Source organism: Populus alba, chromosome 8 (assembly GCF_005239225.2).
Source record: "Populus alba chromosome 8, ASM523922v2, whole genome shotgun sequence".
Taxonomy (NCBI): Eukaryota; Viridiplantae; Streptophyta; class Magnoliopsida; order Malpighiales; family Salicaceae; genus Populus; species Populus alba.
The window spans coordinates 10691769-10707756 of record NC_133291.1 but is presented as its reverse complement, the minus strand read 5'-3'; the positions used below and the strand labels follow the sequence as shown (position 1 = coordinate 10707756).

The window sequence follows — 15988 nt, the reverse complement described above, 5'->3', positions numbered from 1 at the left end:
TCATTAACATGTATTTTAACACAAAAAATTATTTTAAAATAACCGCAATTACATTACTACACAAGCTCTAACAGTGTAAAGTCCAGGTTCTTTCACAATCGACTCACACGCTCAGATACTATGCACAAGGAAAAAAATTGCACTTCAAAAAGGCCACCAAAATCATCACTGGACGCTAGAACTTGTGTGTTAATTGTGCCTTTTCTGTTCAAGAGGCTTCTTGAAGTGTTGTGGTGTCGTTCAAAGAAAAATGGTCATTCTCATGTGTCAAAGCTACTACTGCACGTTCATAGGATAGAATCTAGATGGAGGGGTTGTGAATTTGTGGGTTTTGGAGATTATGTTTTTTTCTTCGGTTTGGTATGTTGATGGTAAAGATGTGAGATCAGCGACGGGAGGGCCGGAGAGAGAAGGAAGGAGATTGGTGACGGGAGAGAGAGAGGGAAGAAAAAAGGGGAGGATTTCTCGAGATAGTCAACGCTCATGATCGATATAGAAATGCGCCGAAATGATCGATTGAGATATCAATTACAGCTCATGCTGGAGTTTTACACCTGGTTGTCATTTTCTAAAGTCAAATTTTTCCAGCTACTGCTGTCGCATGGAGGCACTGAAAGCTTGTATTCGCTATGCAGCACCAATGCAATCCAGTTACATCACCGGGTAACGCGTTTGCATCCAGACTATCCACGCTCACAACAGGTGAAAAATTCAGAAAAGAATTTAACGCTCAGGCCATGACCCTTTTCCCCTTGAAGAAACTGACACTGTCAACTTCTGTTGCAGTAAATTTGAGGTTATGACTAACACGGCGTTACAATCAAGAATTGCTAGTAGAAACTAACAAGAAATCTTGGAAAACAAAAATATTCATAATCCTGTATAGGGCATAAGAATTCCAAACGAGTGAAGAGTGAAGCGGGAACAATTTGCATCAGTAGCATCAGGACCCCCCAAAACAAAATCACCAACGCAAAATTGTCACACAATCACCTCAACAAATGATTCCTCGAATATTAAACCACTATAGGGGCATGTTCAGACAGCTGGCAAAAACAACTAAAGCGTCCCAAAACAAAAAAACTTTGCAAAACTTCATTGGAGGATTGGTAGATAAAATGCAAGAAGGAAACATCCAGGTTCCCAGTCGTATTACTGTGACGGGTAGCTTACTCACTTAGATCTCACTTCTTCTTTGCAGCATCTCCAGCCTTAGTCTGCACATAGAAGAAACATGTTCGGGATCAACAGTTTGGATGTGGAGGCTAAGAAAAATCCAATAATAAGGAATGGGATTGCCAAAGAAAACTTGCTAAATTACCTTTTTTACACCTCGAACTTTCTTGGCCCTATTCTTCCTTTCCTTAAGTTGCTTCCTTGATTTTTCCACCTTGGTGGCTAGTCCATTCTATCATCAAAACAAGCAATTATTCAGCATAAAACACAAAAAACCCAGGCACTAGAGTGCTCAGTGTACACTGACAAAATCACGTTGAACTTCAGAAAACTAAATCAGTTTCTCATTTCACCAATACATGTGATGGTCGTATGGCAAAAATGGTTCCAGATCAAAGAGCTAACAGCTAGCATATATCCTAAACTGTAGATATTTGCGAGGCTTAACAATAAAAGCAGACATAATTTATTCTAACAAATACACCCAAGCAGTGCGCAAATATTGAATCTGCATTGTCTGAACATAAAAATTCTGATACTAGTCCCAAAAAGAGTAAAAACAGCATTCAACATCTTCATACCGCAGCTTGTCTATATCAGCTTCCATTGCATTGGCCAAAAAAAATTTTCTCTTCACCTTGAATAGTTTTTAGCGGTACCAAATTCCTCATTATTGATCCAGAATCAATTCAGTCAAATTTGAATTGTAGCAAGAAAAATGTTACACATATAAGCTGTAAGCAAATGTTGAATCTGTTTTGTCTTGAACATAATCAAAAACCTTTATAATGCAGGTTTCAGATGCTTTTGTGAGACATGTCTAAAGAATAAAAAATGCATCCAGCATCGTCATACAACAGTATGTGAATATTAGCTCACCTTAGCTCCAAACTCCCCAGCTCATTAACATAAGGAAAAAGGAGAGCATTTGGACTCTAAATCAATAACACAGGAGATGACTTTCAAAAAAATTCACAAGTTAATGATCCAACAAGCAAGAAAAGTACACTTCTATAGCAGCTAACTTCTGTAGTTTCTCATAAGGTGAAGACTAGATGGATATGTAGAATGACACATTATCCATAACCCCTCAAACCATCTTACCAATTAAAACTAATGCTATCCTAGGATCACAAATGCATTTGCATTTCTGCATTCAAAACTGGAAACAATACTCTCCTTGAATAATGTGCTAGAGGCTATAGAAAGATGTGATACATATAGGTTCTCAGAATTCTATTTGAAAGTTAAGAGAAATTGAAAGGTGTGTTTTAAGGTATAGGCTAGAAAATTCTTAGGCTACTTGCATATAAAACACGTGGATGTAAAGAAGTGCTGATTTGACCAAAGTGCTTATATGACTGGAGAAATAGTTGATGCAAGTAAAGTTATTGTGAAAAAAATCGAGTAGCTTGGATCATGAAAAGGTTTTGATACGTTTATAGTTTAATAAGCATCCTGAAGGGTTCTGGAAATGTCTATCCTACAGGACCTACACTAGGTTTTGTTCTTTGTTTGCACTATGAGTAGGCTACTCGCACACATGATTCTATTTATAATCTGAATTAACAGAATAGGTTTGTTCATTCACAGAGAAATTTCAAGCTAGTAAAAACCAATAAGTCCACACAATCAGAAATCAAGTAAAGGGTTCGATAATCACATTTTCTTTTAATCAAAAAATGCTGAAAAAATCTATCAGCAGGTATTATTTTGCCCATTCTTTACTTGAATTAACTAGTAGTCTCACTAACATATTGAGTGTTATGCATGCGCATTGCAGCTGCATAAAGATGATTCGACACTAACAAAGGAACAAGACATTCAACAAATGCACAAAATGTAATCAGATGATGAACATTCTAAAACAGTAGCAGGGAAGTTAAGCAGACTGGCAGTTACCCTGATTAGCCTATACTTGGGTTCGTACTTCTTGGCGCTCTCAACAGAGTCATAAATCAGCCCAAATCCAGTTGATTTCCCACCTCCAAAATGAGTACGGAACTTGAACACAAAAATCGAATTCATGTCTTTCACTTCATATAAGCTTGCCAACTTCTCTTTCAATTCAGCCTTCATAATATCCCATTATCAGATACCAAAAATCACAGGAAAAAAAAAGCAGTTAAGAAAACATGAAAAAAAAACTAACCACGTACCTTAGAGACATTAGCTCTCCCAGGATGCAAGACGTCAATGATCTGTTTCAAAAACCATGATTAGATTACAGACTGTATTATTCTAGAAACCAAAAAGACCTAAAAAAGAACAAAGAAAGGAAACTGAAGAGATGGAACTCACAAACTGCTTCCTAGAAAGAAGCCTGTTTGTCATAAACTTTCTTGTTCTAATTGTGACAGCCTTGTCTGCCATGGTTGTCTGTAACTAATAGGCTTCTTCTCTCCTTAACGACGCTGATAGGCTTTGATTCTGCCGGAGGCTGCCTTTGGGCAAGGAGTGGAAGATGAAGGTATTATTATTAGGGTTTTATGCAGTAACAGTGTGAAGCAGTTTGGGTTCTGTTTGGCTCTCGATGGTTGTACGCTCCAGTGTGCGATTAGATCTATCCGGCTCCAGCTCGTGATATCTAATCAAAGGACACGGGCCTGCAAAAAAGACTCGCCTAATACGGGCCTGAGTTCAGGTCAAATGTAACTTTTCAGTCCATCCACAACAGCATCAGATAGATTACAAGTCATTTTAATAAACGGTCCAGATTCATGGGTTCATAATAGATGGGACCAATTGTTAGTTGACACGCCCGCACCTGATTGAACTTGGCATCCTTCCCCAGTTCCAAAAGCTACAATACAACTCTAACTAACTTGCAAGTTGCAACTATAGGGCTAAGCGAAACCGTTACGTATATATATAGTCGAATACCAACCCCCTTTCCCCTACTAACTTTCTTTATTCTCATAATTCTATCCATTATAAAATAAAAAACTCGTAATCTCTCCAAAACCCACAGGAAAAAAGAAGAAGAATCTTGAAAAGCCTAACATAATTCATACATATAGACAAGCAGAGCACAATGGCATCGACGATCAAGTTTAGTGGACCATCAATTGATCTTGCGTTTCTTTTGCTTCTCTTAATGTCTTTCTTGAATATATCTTTGGCCGCCTATTGTGGTTCAATGGGTGGCTCCTCTGGAGAAAGTTCTCCAGTCTCTTCAGGCGGTGGCTCTTCTTTCTCCTCCGGCGGAAGAGGCTCTTATTCCTGGGACTATATAGACTCCGGGGGAAGTAGAGGGCAGGGAGGAGGACGGAGAGGCAGCAAAGTAGATGTTATAATATTTGTCACCGGCGTCGTGATCGTAGTTTTATTCTGTGCCGGTTTTATGATTGCCTTTTGCTGCTCTGAATAGGAGAGAGCCAAAAAAATCAGAACAGTACACGCTTATAATGGTTCAGGTACACTCCGAATATCGGATAGTGATAGTGTTTTGGTTTCTTTAACAGAACAAAGATTCAAATCAAATCAACTGTCCTTTTGGTTTCTAAACAAGGACTCCCGCTTTCCTCTTTAAAAGAAGGAATCTGATGCAGTAAAGAAATCAATACCCAAAACCTGCTAGAGCTAGTTTATAGTTCTTTTCAATCCTGACATTGTAGGTGGGTCTAACGGGCACGGCTTTTTCACTTCAAAACGAGCTCAATGAAATTTCCAGCACTGTAAACACTTCTACAGCGAGGGGATGGCACCGCATACTGACAAGTGAGTTATGATCAGGACTTTCCTGGTAACTTTTTTGGAACATCATATTTATGATATGTTTTTGACTCCGTGGCATTCAACCAATGCCGTGTCTCCTTTTCAACTATGGATTCAGAAACAGTGTTGGCCCTTCTACGATATCCAGAATACATGATCTCTGGCTTTTCATCGGTATGTCAAACCTATTCTATCCAGTAACTGATTTCGGCCCTCTCTTTACTGCATACCTATGAAATAGTCACTGCCTTGTGTTTAAGCAATCAATAGAAGCGGTGGCTGGCCACTAGTCTTTGTTTATCTTCATTTCTTCTTATAGATCATATAACGATTGAACGTTTTTATGTGCCCCACAAATTTTCTAATAGGTAGAAAAGTATAGTACCACTGGAGTATTGCTAATGAGGTTCAAGCAGCTCTCGAGTGAAGAAAACGAGAAGTGTGATGCAGGATCACTGTTTAATTTCAACAACGTCAATATACAAAGAGAAGGCGTTCCTGGAAAAAAATTACGCAGTTGTAAGTTCATCTGTTTTAAGTACTTCCTTTGACAAATCGATTACTTTCCTTGTTTGTTTTGACATAATGAGCTAACTATTTGTTTGTAATACTTTATCCTATTCAAAGTACTACATGTCTACTAAATACTCTTTAGGATGGCTTTGGATTGATCAAGAGGAGCATCATACGCTTCTGAACCTTAGAGTTTTTTTACTTTTTTTAGTAGCACAAGGTCACCAAACCCCTAGATGCAAATTCTACAAAAGGAATATGATCACAAAACACTGCTACAGGGGCAAACTCTCCTTTTCTTTATTTTCTTATAGTTACTGAATCTACTTTAAGTGGTTAATTAATTGATCAAGGAAGTCCCGTATCACGAATTTGTTAACTTGAAGATAGCCTTCGCTGTAGCTTCAAATGAAACAAAAACATGTATAAACCAGACATTATTTGATGCTCCGAAATGTCTGCTGAATCTCTCCTTTCTAAACTATCATTGGTAAACATTAGACTATCTGTATCTAGATCTTCCTACGGTGACATCTCCTGCGTCCTCCTTCAAATGGAATTAAAATGATGCTGTGAGAAAAATAAGGGGATATTTGTTATCCAAGAAAGAAGTGACGAGTGAGCTGGACAGAAGCTATATAATACTAGTTTTTTATTCTTGTCTTTAGATGGCTCCTACTTGTTAACTTGACCTCTTGCAGAAATATCTGTATTTTGAAAGTCTGAAATATCTGTATTTTTTTTTATTCTACCCATACTTTTCTCTTGACACCCGTTCACAGGTGACAATCCTGGTGGCTGCTAATGGTATGTACAAAGTTCCTGCTATTAGAAGCACAAAGGCATCAAAGGTGCCTTGCTATCTTTGAATGTTGATGCACAAGAACTTGAGGTGATAAATATGACATCCTAAATATTTTATTATCCACTATATAACACTTCTCAGTTTGGGCCTCCTGTTGATACTATAAGTACATTGTATCTGATAAACATTGCCATTGTTCTATATAGGCTGTAGAGGTGCTCTGGACTCCGCGGGCTGAGAATGAAACACTGTCTGAGCAAGGATTTCTCCAAAACTACCCACGTTTGAGGCCGGATTTTATGACCTGATAAAGGCATCTGTTCGAAACTTTGATGACAGGCAATTTTTAGTTTTGGAACGCAATACACTGCAAGTAGGAAGATGATTTCGTTATGTCAAGAGTCTCCCCCACCTGTAGGATTGATTACAATATACTCTAGGATATGTTTGACACCTCTATGTGCTCAGAAACTTCTCTCTGTATATATATGCCTGTAAAGACTTACCTCATTCAGACACAATTTCTGCGAATAGCACAACAGTTGAGAAATTTGTTGTCGGCTTACCATTTGATTTGCTATTTTCCAAATAAACAAGCTTTACCCAGGGCTTGTTTGTAATAATCATAGTTTTGTACTTCAGGTACTTTTCGGGCGAACATAAGAAATTAATCTGACAACAAAGGATGGATATGAGGATGATAGTTTTTGTTCTTGAAACTTGATGCGACCATCCCGTTTAATTTCACATATATCCCACAAACAGTTTGGTGCCATTTATGTAGCCAAGTTTTGTTACCTTGACTCTTCACTTTCTATAAACTACCTATCTTCATTCACAGAGGAAATCAAAGGTGCCTTGCGATCTTTGGATGTTGATGCAGAAGAACTTGAGTTAATGATAATGACATCCTAAATATTGTATTATCCACTATGTGTACCTTGTATCTGATACAAGTGACAATCAGAGGCGGAACTAAGGGTGGCAAGCAGGCTCGGGCCTTGCAAAATATTTGAGATTTTTTTTATTTAGTATTTAAATATAACAATTAATAGGTTTTCTAATAATAAATTATTATTTTATTAGTTATCTTTGAATTTAAAATTATTCCTCCTTAGAAAAAGAAATAACCGTTTCAATTTAATTATTTTTTTTTTTACGATTTCTCTATCTTCCTTCTCTAGTGTCCTAACACAAAAGTATAATAATACAAAGCAATGTGGAAAGCTTAAAACAAAGCTGTCAATTAATTCATTAATCATTAAAACAAGGTAATTAGTGATCCATATTTAAAATCTTTTGTTTTTTAATGTTATTAAGAATTTGATGAGGTTTATATATATATATATATATTCTAGATCTACTAGTTTTACTATTTTTTAATTTCTTGTTATAGTGAATGCTGTTTTTTCTAATGAATTGAATAAATTTTATGGGTATATTTCGATTATACTTGGATTTTTTTTATGTTTTGCTTTTAATAGAACCGTCAAAATTATTAATTTTTTCTCACATGTATCTTATTATCATCAGATTCAATATACAATTAGATACGATCTTTCTAGTCAAATTAAGTTCTTTGAAGAGCACATGCCTAGCTTTAATTCAATTTAAGTTTTCTTCTTTAGGAACCAATAATTCCATTTTTTATGTTAGATTTGCTTTTATATATCAGTTTTTTTTATACATATTAATTTTGCTTTTATATGTCAGTTTGCTTTACATGTAAAAAACTATACTTTATTATATTAGTTCTGGCCTTCCCTATTAAATAGTCCCAGCTCCACCCTTGGTTATCATTTTTCTATATGGGCTGTCGAGGTGCTATGGACTCCGCAGGCAGAGAATAATACCTTGTCTGAGCAGGAATTTCTTAAAAATATTTGTTCTTAAGCTCTAATTTCTGAAATCGAGAGTCCTGATTTAAAGTTATTAGAGGGGTACGTAGTATTATATTCAGATAAAGATAACAGAGAATAAGGTGTAAAATAATCATGTAGATTATTCACTAGAGAAGAATAATTTCAGCAATCAAACTTAAACGAGAAGTGTGGCCAGTAGAAGCCACGGTTGCAGCTCTATGCCATATCCCTCGGTAGAGAATCTAGAGATACTTTTTTTTTTATTATTTAACGTGGGTGTCCGGGTCAGTTTGCGCGTACCTCGACTAATTCCACGGGCCCTGAAATTAACGACCATGTAAGCAAGGGCGTAGCCAGGAATTTTTTGTGCTCTGGGCTATATATATATATATATATATATATATATATAAAAGATTAATTATTAACTTATAAATATGAATTTTTAAAGTTAATATTAAAATTTTAATTCAAATATATTACCTAAAATATTAAAAAATAAATTTAAAAATACATAAAATTGAAGTAAAAAATAAAAAGAAACTTACTATTGAAGTTACATCCTTTGATGTTTTATGAAATATAATTCATCTACAATTGAATCTGAATCGTTATTATAACAATTCCTTAACTGGAATAAAATAACAATCTCATGTCAACTGGAAAACAAAGTAATTAAAATTTTTCCATCTCTCAATTCCTCTTTCCTTCACTTTATTCTTCTTTAGATTAGTGTCTTTAGATTAGTGTTTTATAAGTTAGACTTTGTAAGTTTACAAGGTTATGCTCTCATTTTTCTTTTTTTTTTTCTTGGATTTTTTTATGTTTTTTTTTCCTTACTTTTCTCTCTTGCTTTTTTTTAAAAAAATCTTTTTCTATTCTGCTTCTGCCCAGTCAGCAACATATAAAAGGAAGGAAGAATTGATTTGTTTTATTTTTTAATGACAAATAATCATTTTACCCTTAATGAGTTTGTTTTGCTTTTATTTGATATTTTTTTTTGTTAACACTACCAAGCTCCGTTCATCCTAAAATTTTAACCATATTTTAATCGATATATTTTAAGATTTTTTGTAAAATTTCAGCTCAATCTGATAGTCAGATTAAAAATTATGTCCAATAACATAAAACCAGTAAAATTGTGATTTTTCATCAAATTTCTGAATTTTTTCAAAAATTATGAAATTTTAACCCAAGCTAAAGTATTATATTACAAGGCTCTACGCAAATTTTCAGAATTTTTTGATAATTTAATTAAGAATTATGAATTTTTTTTATATAAAACTAGTTAAAATATATTAATAAAATCCTTACCTAGGCTAGAGCCCACCCTAGCCCTCAGCTTGCGTCCGCCCTTGCATGTAAGCCTTCAATGGCCATCATATAAATAATCTAGGGCTCGAACATGAAATCACAAAGAAAGCAAATCTCTTGATTCCAAGCTTTTATCAATGGGCTACCACCTAGATGGTTAAGAATATAGAGATACTTCATTCTAGATTAATCGTGTCTATATTCTCAAGCTAGCAGCACCGAAATCGAGCTGCAAGTTTGGTTTCTGTAAACTAATCGGAAATGTGAAGCCTCGAATTTCCACAGATGACAATAACGGTACGTGTTCTGAAGAACAGATATTTACAATTATGTGTAGCAGGTTCCAATTAATGGGCGACTAAGACTCACACCAGCATATTTGGCACGTTATAGGCTTCGTAGTCATAGTCATACACCCGTGTAAACCCAACAAGAAGTCATAGAGCCATAAGTGAGAAAGTGGGGGGGGGGGGGGGGGGGGGGGGGGGTGGGGATGCGGCATTAATTATTTTGTGTTTTAAAAATATTTTATTTTATTTTTAATTAATTTTTCTAGTATTTTCAAATTATTTTAATTTATTGATATTAAAAATAAATTTTAAAATATAAAAAATTTATCTTAATATATTTTTAAATAAAAAAGCACATACCACATTGAATTCTACATGAAAAAGTTAGGTTGGGAGTTATTGAGAAATCATAAAGGAAGCTGTCTCCGCGTTGGATAACTTTTCTACTGCTCAAGTTTTTCCACAAATCTATAAGTTTCCACAAGCGAAAGTTCAAAGTCAATACTTTTTTAGGATGGAATTTTCTTTTCTTATGAATGGATTCCTACATCATTAGCTACTGTATAGAAGGGGGGAAATGGCTCTGATTTCCTCCGTTAGCTCCGTGCCTCCATCTGTCCTTTTACTATCAATGATGTTGCTAATACTGTGATACAAGCCCTCAAACTCATAATTTGTTGTAATTTAGTCCCAATCCTTTAATTTATAATAACTGATCTACTTATGTTATTTTAGCCTCGACTTGAAAATTCAACTCTCACTGTTTTCTAAACCACGAAAACACTTTCAATGCCATGAAAAGAAAATCCCCTGATGACAAAGGAAGGACATTCCATGTATTTATGAGCATTCTACAATTCTTCGCATGCACTAAAGTAATTGTATCATAAAAATGTATGAATACTGCTGCGTTATCGTATACAGGGGGTTAGAGGGTTGAGAGTCGTCACACTCAACTGCTTGAAATCAAAGGATAAAAAGTTTGAGGACTTTTACATTATCACAACATGGTAGTTTTTCTTTTGCTTTCTTCCACACGCTGGCACTGACGCAAGGTATTTGCAGGTCGCAATAATGGCAAGAGGCAGGCATATACGCCCATTGGAATAGTGCTGTATTGCATCAGTCACGCATCCTTCAGATATGTCCAGGTCAAGTTGGCAACTTGTGATCACCCAGTACATCACGCTGGAAGCATATGCCTGCTACGAGGTAGTAGGTATATGAACGCTCAAATTGCATGGGACCATTCCACTTCAGCTTGCTCCGTGAGTCAATCTATCCTACAAGGCTCTGACTATGTGAGAGAAGAGTAGAGGCAGTGGGCACAATATGATTTCATTAAAATGAATCATGAACTTCTGGGAATTCAAGACTTCAGGCTTAGAGTTTAGAGGAGGGCAATTAGCATGTAAAATACAAATAAATGGTGAAATAACACAGAAATAAAAAGTTTTGTTGAAATTGCATACTTTTGGATGTTGTGGTTGGAATTGCGATAAAATTTATATTTATTTAAATTCATACTTACCCGTCGACCAATTCGTAAGAAAAATCATAAAAATACATTTAGACGTCTACAGCATCAACAGGAAGGGAAGTTGCCCTGTGAAGGGAATGTGGAAGCAAAGCTCCTGCATAGAAGTTCTTAGCCGTGATTATTTGCTCGGGGATGAATGCCTTGTTGATTTCCTCACAATTTTGGACCTCTTTATTTGCTGAGTCAGCACATCTTTTATCAGCATCCGTAGGGAAACAAGAAGTAAAATTCTTGGCAGAGGAAAGAAACTTCAGGGCAGCTTCATTGTTTCCTGTCTTTTCTTTAGGCAACATCGAAGGCAGAGAAGGCACGTTACCTTTCTGGTGCTCCATGTTATCTGAATTAGGACTCAGGCTTGAAGGTTTTGATTTGACTCCCAACTGTTGGTCTTTGAGCTCCCTTAACTGCATCTGATACTTGGCTTTTAGCCATCTTAATTCTTGCCTAATTTCGTTCTCATGATCATCCCAGTGAGTGGTGCTAAATGCTGAAGGACTCTCGCAGGTAGATTTTCTTGCGTTGGATTCTCCAAGAGTGTCCATGTTTACGATTCTTTCTTGCTCCTCAAAGATTGTATGGTTTGTCGTGCTGTGACCCTGACCACAATGAATCTCTCTAGATCCTTGTGAATTGGGTGCATCTCGCTGAGCCCAAATGTCAGTACAATTGATGCTTGTAGATTGGCTTGGTGAAACAGGGGCACAATCAGTGCTAGTACTTTGCTCAGGGCCTTTGACTTGATATGTGATTTCCTCGAAACGCCCATGCACAGCAGCACATCCGTGTTTAGAACACGGAAGGACTTCCAGGTTCCTGGTGCCTGAACTGTTTGATGAAAAATAATCCTGTAGGTTACCATGTGAAGCACAATTCTGACAAAAACTTGCATCTGTGCACTGTGGACTTTGCTCTATTCCCAGCCCCCTCTTCCATTCCGGTACCAAGGCTGAGATTTCACCATCGATCATGTCTGCTATCTTCAAAACATCTTGGTCTGTAATACCAAGCTCATCGAACATTTCAATCGCGACACTAAATGCAGTATCAGTCTCAATGTCAAATGGAAAGTAGATGTTTCGTATGTGGCCTGCATAGAGAAGTTACAGTGTTAGTATGATTTTTATGCTGCATTATTCAGTCAACATCTATGTCAAAACACAATAATGGTCTAGAAATTTGAAACGTCTCTTACCTTCCTTATCTGCAACCCTGAGCCTTAAGAAGATGTCATCATCCTGTCTCCACCTCCCTTTAATTGCAATGTCAACATTTCCCAAATGTTCATCCTCTTGACAGATGAAAAGATCAATTGGGCTTGTCTCAAGCTCAAGTTGATGGTATTCTATTTCATTCTCAAGATCATAACCCAGATAATCAGTGTAACCATTGGTCAAAGAGCTGTTGCTGCAATGAATTCCATAGAGAGGTTGTGTCACAAGAGGACCTGCTCCATTCAAATCTCCTTGGTAATAATCTTTTGGTCTCAAATCAAATCCACAATCATCAATTTGAAGAAAAGGGTCATTTAAAAGCTCTCTGGCTGAGAGCCTAGTGGACACAGTTGCTAGACATTTCTCAACAAATTGCCGCACATCAGGATCTTTTACTTTGTACAAGGAATCAGGTTTTTTCCCCTACATGAAAATAAGAAATTGTAAAATGAAGTAATGAAGATAAATTGGATCAGTAAAAAAACTGAAGAGTTTGTAGTTCCTACAGATACGACTTTCTTGTAAATCTGACCAGCGTGGTTGCATTCACTGTATGGATAATCATAGGTGACCATCTCCAAGACACACATCCCAAAAGAATAGATGTCAACTAATTCATTATACTCCTCCCCGTACACCTCTGGAGCCATGAATTCTGGTGTTCCTGGGTAATAAAATAAACTCAAATACATACTTACATTGAAGAAGCTTCAGCAGTTAGTTTAATTGAAGCACTCTGGATTAGAAAAATCATCTGCAAGCATTTCTGATTGAACAGTGATTATGTGTGCATGGGAAAGTGTAAAAAGGCATAGACCGTATGCAAGTGTTCAGTTTGAAAAACCAAAGGACGAGATTAGAGCTTAGAAGGAATTTGAGAAACCTAGAACTGAACTCACCAACACAGTGAGCAGCGTAGGATTTCTTAAGAATTGCAGCAAGGCCAAGATCACCAATTTTGACTTCTCCTTGGTTACCATTAACAAAAATGTTGTCACACTTGAGATCTCTGTGGATAACAGGGGGCTCATGGCTGTGTAGATAGAGAAGTCCCTTCAGTATCTGCCTACACCAGTGCTTGACGGCTCTAATATTTACTCTCCTGTGTTTTAGCCTATACCTACGCAGAAAAATTGAAATTCAAAAAAAGAATGAAACGTGCTCGCACTGAATAATAATCAATGAATTTCAATCACCCGGATAAGCAAACCAACAAGAAAGAACGACTAAATTTCTTGAAACTTGTTCAGTTCTTACTGTCTTAGAGTACCAGAGGTGAACATCTCAGTGACAAAGTTGATGTTCCAGTTAGCAGTATCAACCCAAGAAGTATAAAATTTCATGATGTTTTCATGGTTTAAGGTCTTGAGTAGGTGAATTTCACAGTAAAGCCTCTCAAGATCTTCAGGTCTCTGGAGGGAATCACAAAGCCTCACCTGATTCCAAGCTACCTCAATTCCTTCATACTCATCAAAGGCTTTATAACTGCAACGCAATAGACAAAAATAGAAACCATCGCGTTCAGAAAAACTGGGTTCACATTTAAATGGAAAACCAACCACAAATTAAAACCCAAAAAAGAAAACATCCATACACAGTCTTTGAAGCTCCTTTGCCAAGAATTTCATTATACTGCAGAAAGCATAAAGAAAAGACATTTATGTGAGACTCAAAACTCCAAATAGTGATGACAACATGCAAGAAAGAGGGTATGCGTAAATGTATATTTACTCTTCTATATCTGCCAGTAGGATCAACTTCAACAAACTCCAAGTAATCTGCTCCAAGACTTGTAAGGCCATTCATTCTATATATCCTTAAGGCTCTGCAAAATTTCTAAGCAGATAGGAGAGAAGGAAGGAAGTATGCTTTGCTGGTTCTCCACTGTATTAATAGTAGTAGAAAAAACTGAAGAGCAGATTATTATTATTATTATTATTATTATTATTATTTTATTTTTTTTGTGAAGGAAGGAGATTAAAAGAAGATGAAAAAAAATATATATTTAGTAACTGAAAAAAAGAGGAAGTCACAAGTGTAGTTGGTGCCTCGGTGAGTCCATAGGAAGGACAAAGTTAAAAGCCAACTACTATGACTTTTCTTTGTTTTCATTAAAAAGTATTTTTAAATATTTTTATTTTAAATTAATTTTTTTATATGTAATTTTCAATTATTCTGTGGTGTATTAAAAATAAATTTTAAAAAATAACAATTACTACAATCAGACTGAAGGACAGAACCCAACAAAACAGCCTCTGTCTGGTCGACGCTATCTTTCCATGCAAGTGCATACCTTGTTTCTCCGATCTCCATCTCGTCACGAGCTGTAAGACCAAGACTTTCTCTACCCTGCAACAGCTTGCATCAACCTGGACCAACCATGTTTCTCTTCTGTATCTATTTTTCTAGAAGGTTTGTTTGTGGAAGAAAAGGTGGGAACTAGGATTTTTATTTTTTGGTGAAAGGTCATTTTTGCATCATGGAAATCTTATGAAGCTTTATAATTTGTTTTTATTACCTCTTTTTTTTTATTCGTTGCGGATACCATTTACATGTAAAGATTAGAGTTTCATGTTAGCTCTGAGTCATTTGGTGTTTATTTGTAACATCCTGCCTCTTTTTTTTTTTTTTTTAATTGATATAGTTTGGGAATCAATTTATATTTACCTCGATTGATTTTACTATCTTAAAATTAATGATTATATAAATCTTTCAGTAACCCTGAAAATACTTAAATTTATAATTATTAAAAAATAAATTCAGACCTAACTAATTAAACTACTTTTAGAGTTATCTTCATATTTTTTTATTAGACAGCCCATATTTTGGAATTAGCTTTTCAAATACAGCCAATAATGTTTTTTTATTTTTTAAAAATTATTTTTGATATTCAAAACGATCCAGAAGTACAAATATTTAATCTTTTTTCGAAAAGCAGGTTACACGGCCCCTATATATATATATATTCTCGATTGAAGATCTCATCTTTAATTAACACCTAAGGTAGCCTCGGATTATGTGGCTGGGTTATTAATTTAGGACGATGTCTTGTCGTCGGAGATCATGCAATGGAGTCAACATGTACATGCCACGATGGGATCAGTCAAGTGGAACTTTTAAAAAGGTTTCATGTTTATTTCAGTATTTAAAGCAGTTTTCAATTTTTATTTGTTTCCTCGTAAACCACGAGTTATGAACTACTTTTGAGCATTGGCGACAACATGATGATGGTGTCATTGTACAAGCGTGTCAGAGTAGATGATTCGTCAATTGCACCACCTCACAATATCTCCGGACTCCACGGTGGATTGTGAGGTTCTTAGGTACTCGGATATTACTAAGAGTGTGTTTGGTATTGTGGTAGTTATTGTGTTGTGGTTTGAAAAAAATTATTTTATAAAAAGTATTTTTAGTTGAGGTTAAGTTGGTATTTATATATGTTTGGTTAAAACTGTGGTTAAAATTGAAGTTGAACAAAAAATAATTTAATATGTTTTGTGATATATATTAATATTGATGATTTTTAATTTAAATATTATAGATTTAACTATGCTATTATATCA

General features: G+C 35.7%; 3 protein-coding genes across 8 annotated transcripts; 1 reads left to right on the top strand and 2 right to left on the bottom strand.

Annotated features, from left to right (window-relative positions):
• Positions 1–853: 853 nt before the first annotated feature.
• On the bottom strand, positions 854–3720 carry LOC118055968 (small ribosomal subunit protein eS24z). Its single transcript, XM_035068022.2, has 5 exons — positions 3478–3720; positions 3336–3377; positions 3079–3249; positions 1322–1408; positions 854–1217 (listed from the first exon to the last, which is right to left on the bottom strand). The coding sequence occupies exons 1-5, from the start codon at positions 3547–3549 to the stop codon at positions 1185–1187; spliced, it is 405 nt and encodes a 134-aa protein (XP_034923913.1). The 5' UTR covers positions 3550–3720; the 3' UTR covers positions 854–1184.
• A 314-nt stretch (positions 3721–4034) lies between these two features.
• LOC118055958 (FLUCTUATING-LIGHT-ACCLIMATION protein 1, chloroplastic-like) lies at positions 4035–6942 on the top strand. Of its 4 annotated transcripts, XR_012170424.1 has the most exons (6): positions 4036–4592; positions 4794–4896; positions 5012–5067; positions 5262–5412; positions 6189–6298; positions 6418–6942. XR_012170424.1 is itself a non-coding variant. In XM_073410651.1 (5 exons), the coding sequence occupies exons 1-5, from the start codon at positions 4584–4586 to the stop codon at positions 6209–6211; spliced, it is 342 nt and encodes a 113-aa protein (XP_073266752.1). In that variant the 5' UTR covers positions 4036–4583; the 3' UTR covers positions 6212–6942. The 4 variants fall into 4 exon arrangements, 2 of the variants coding, with proteins under 2 accessions (XP_073266751.1, XP_073266752.1); XR_012170423.1 differs by having other exon boundaries at positions 4035–4592; positions 5262–6298; XM_073410651.1 differs by having other exon boundaries at positions 6189–6942.
• A 3454-nt stretch (positions 6943–10396) lies between these two features.
• On the bottom strand, positions 10397–14334 carry LOC118055925 (probable serine/threonine-protein kinase WNK9). Of its 3 annotated transcripts, none has more exons than XM_073410764.1 (8): positions 14157–14334; positions 14020–14057; positions 13683–13910; positions 13325–13545; positions 12932–13080; positions 12407–12848; positions 11206–12301; positions 10397–10957 (listed from the first exon to the last, which is right to left on the bottom strand). In XM_073410764.1, the coding sequence occupies exons 1-7, from the start codon at positions 14229–14231 to the stop codon at positions 11244–11246; spliced, it is 2211 nt and encodes a 736-aa protein (XP_073266865.1). In that variant the 5' UTR covers positions 14232–14334; the 3' UTR covers positions 10397–10957; positions 11206–11243. The 3 variants fall into 3 exon arrangements, with proteins under 3 accessions (XP_073266865.1, XP_034923859.1, XP_034923865.2); XM_035067968.2 differs by having other exon boundaries at positions 10401–10957; positions 12932–13089; positions 14157–14333; XM_035067974.2 differs by lacking the exons at positions 14020–14057; positions 14157–14334 and having other exon boundaries at positions 10404–10952; positions 12932–13089; positions 13683–13921.
• Positions 14335–15988: the final 1654 nt, after the last annotated feature.

What these genes read in the sequence shown, in the direction of transcription:
- LOC118055958 (XM_073410650.1), top strand. An exon ending in ATGGCACCGCATACTGACAA is followed by an intron (nt 4,897 to 5,011) that starts GTGAGTTATGAT and finishes CTATGGATTCAG; the next exon opens with AAACAGTGTTGGCCCTTCTA. An exon ending in TGATCTCTGGCTTTTCATCG is followed by an intron (nt 5,068 to 5,261) that starts GTATGTCAAACC and finishes ATTTTCTAATAG; the next exon opens with GTAGAAAAGTATAGTACCAC.
- LOC118055968 (XM_035068022.2), bottom strand. Translation starts at nt 3,549, where the DNA reads ATGGCAGACAAGGCTGTCACAATTAGAACAAGAAAGTTTATGACAAAC. An exon ending in GGAGAGCTAATGTCTCTAAG is followed by an intron (nt 3,250 to 3,335) that starts GTACGTGGTTAG and finishes GATATTATGAAG; the next exon opens with GCTGAATTGAAAGAGAAGTT. An exon ending in AAGTTCGAGGTGTAAAAAAG is followed by an intron (nt 1,218 to 1,321) that starts GTAATTTAGCAA and finishes TTCTATGTGCAG; the next exon opens with ACTAAGGCTGGAGATGCTGC.
- LOC118055925 (XM_035067968.2), bottom strand. Translation starts at nt 14,231, where the DNA reads ATGAATGGCCTTACAAGTCTTGGAGCAGATTACTTGGAGTTTGTTGAA. An exon ending in AAAGGAGCTTCAAAGACTGT is followed by an intron (nt 13,911 to 14,019) that starts GTATGGATGTTT and finishes ATTGCGTTGCAG; the next exon opens with TTATAAAGCCTTTGATGAGT. An exon ending in TTTACAAGAAAGTCGTATCT is followed by an intron (nt 12,849 to 12,931) that starts GTAGGAACTACA and finishes ATTTTCATGTAG; the next exon opens with GGGAAAAAACCTGATTCCTT.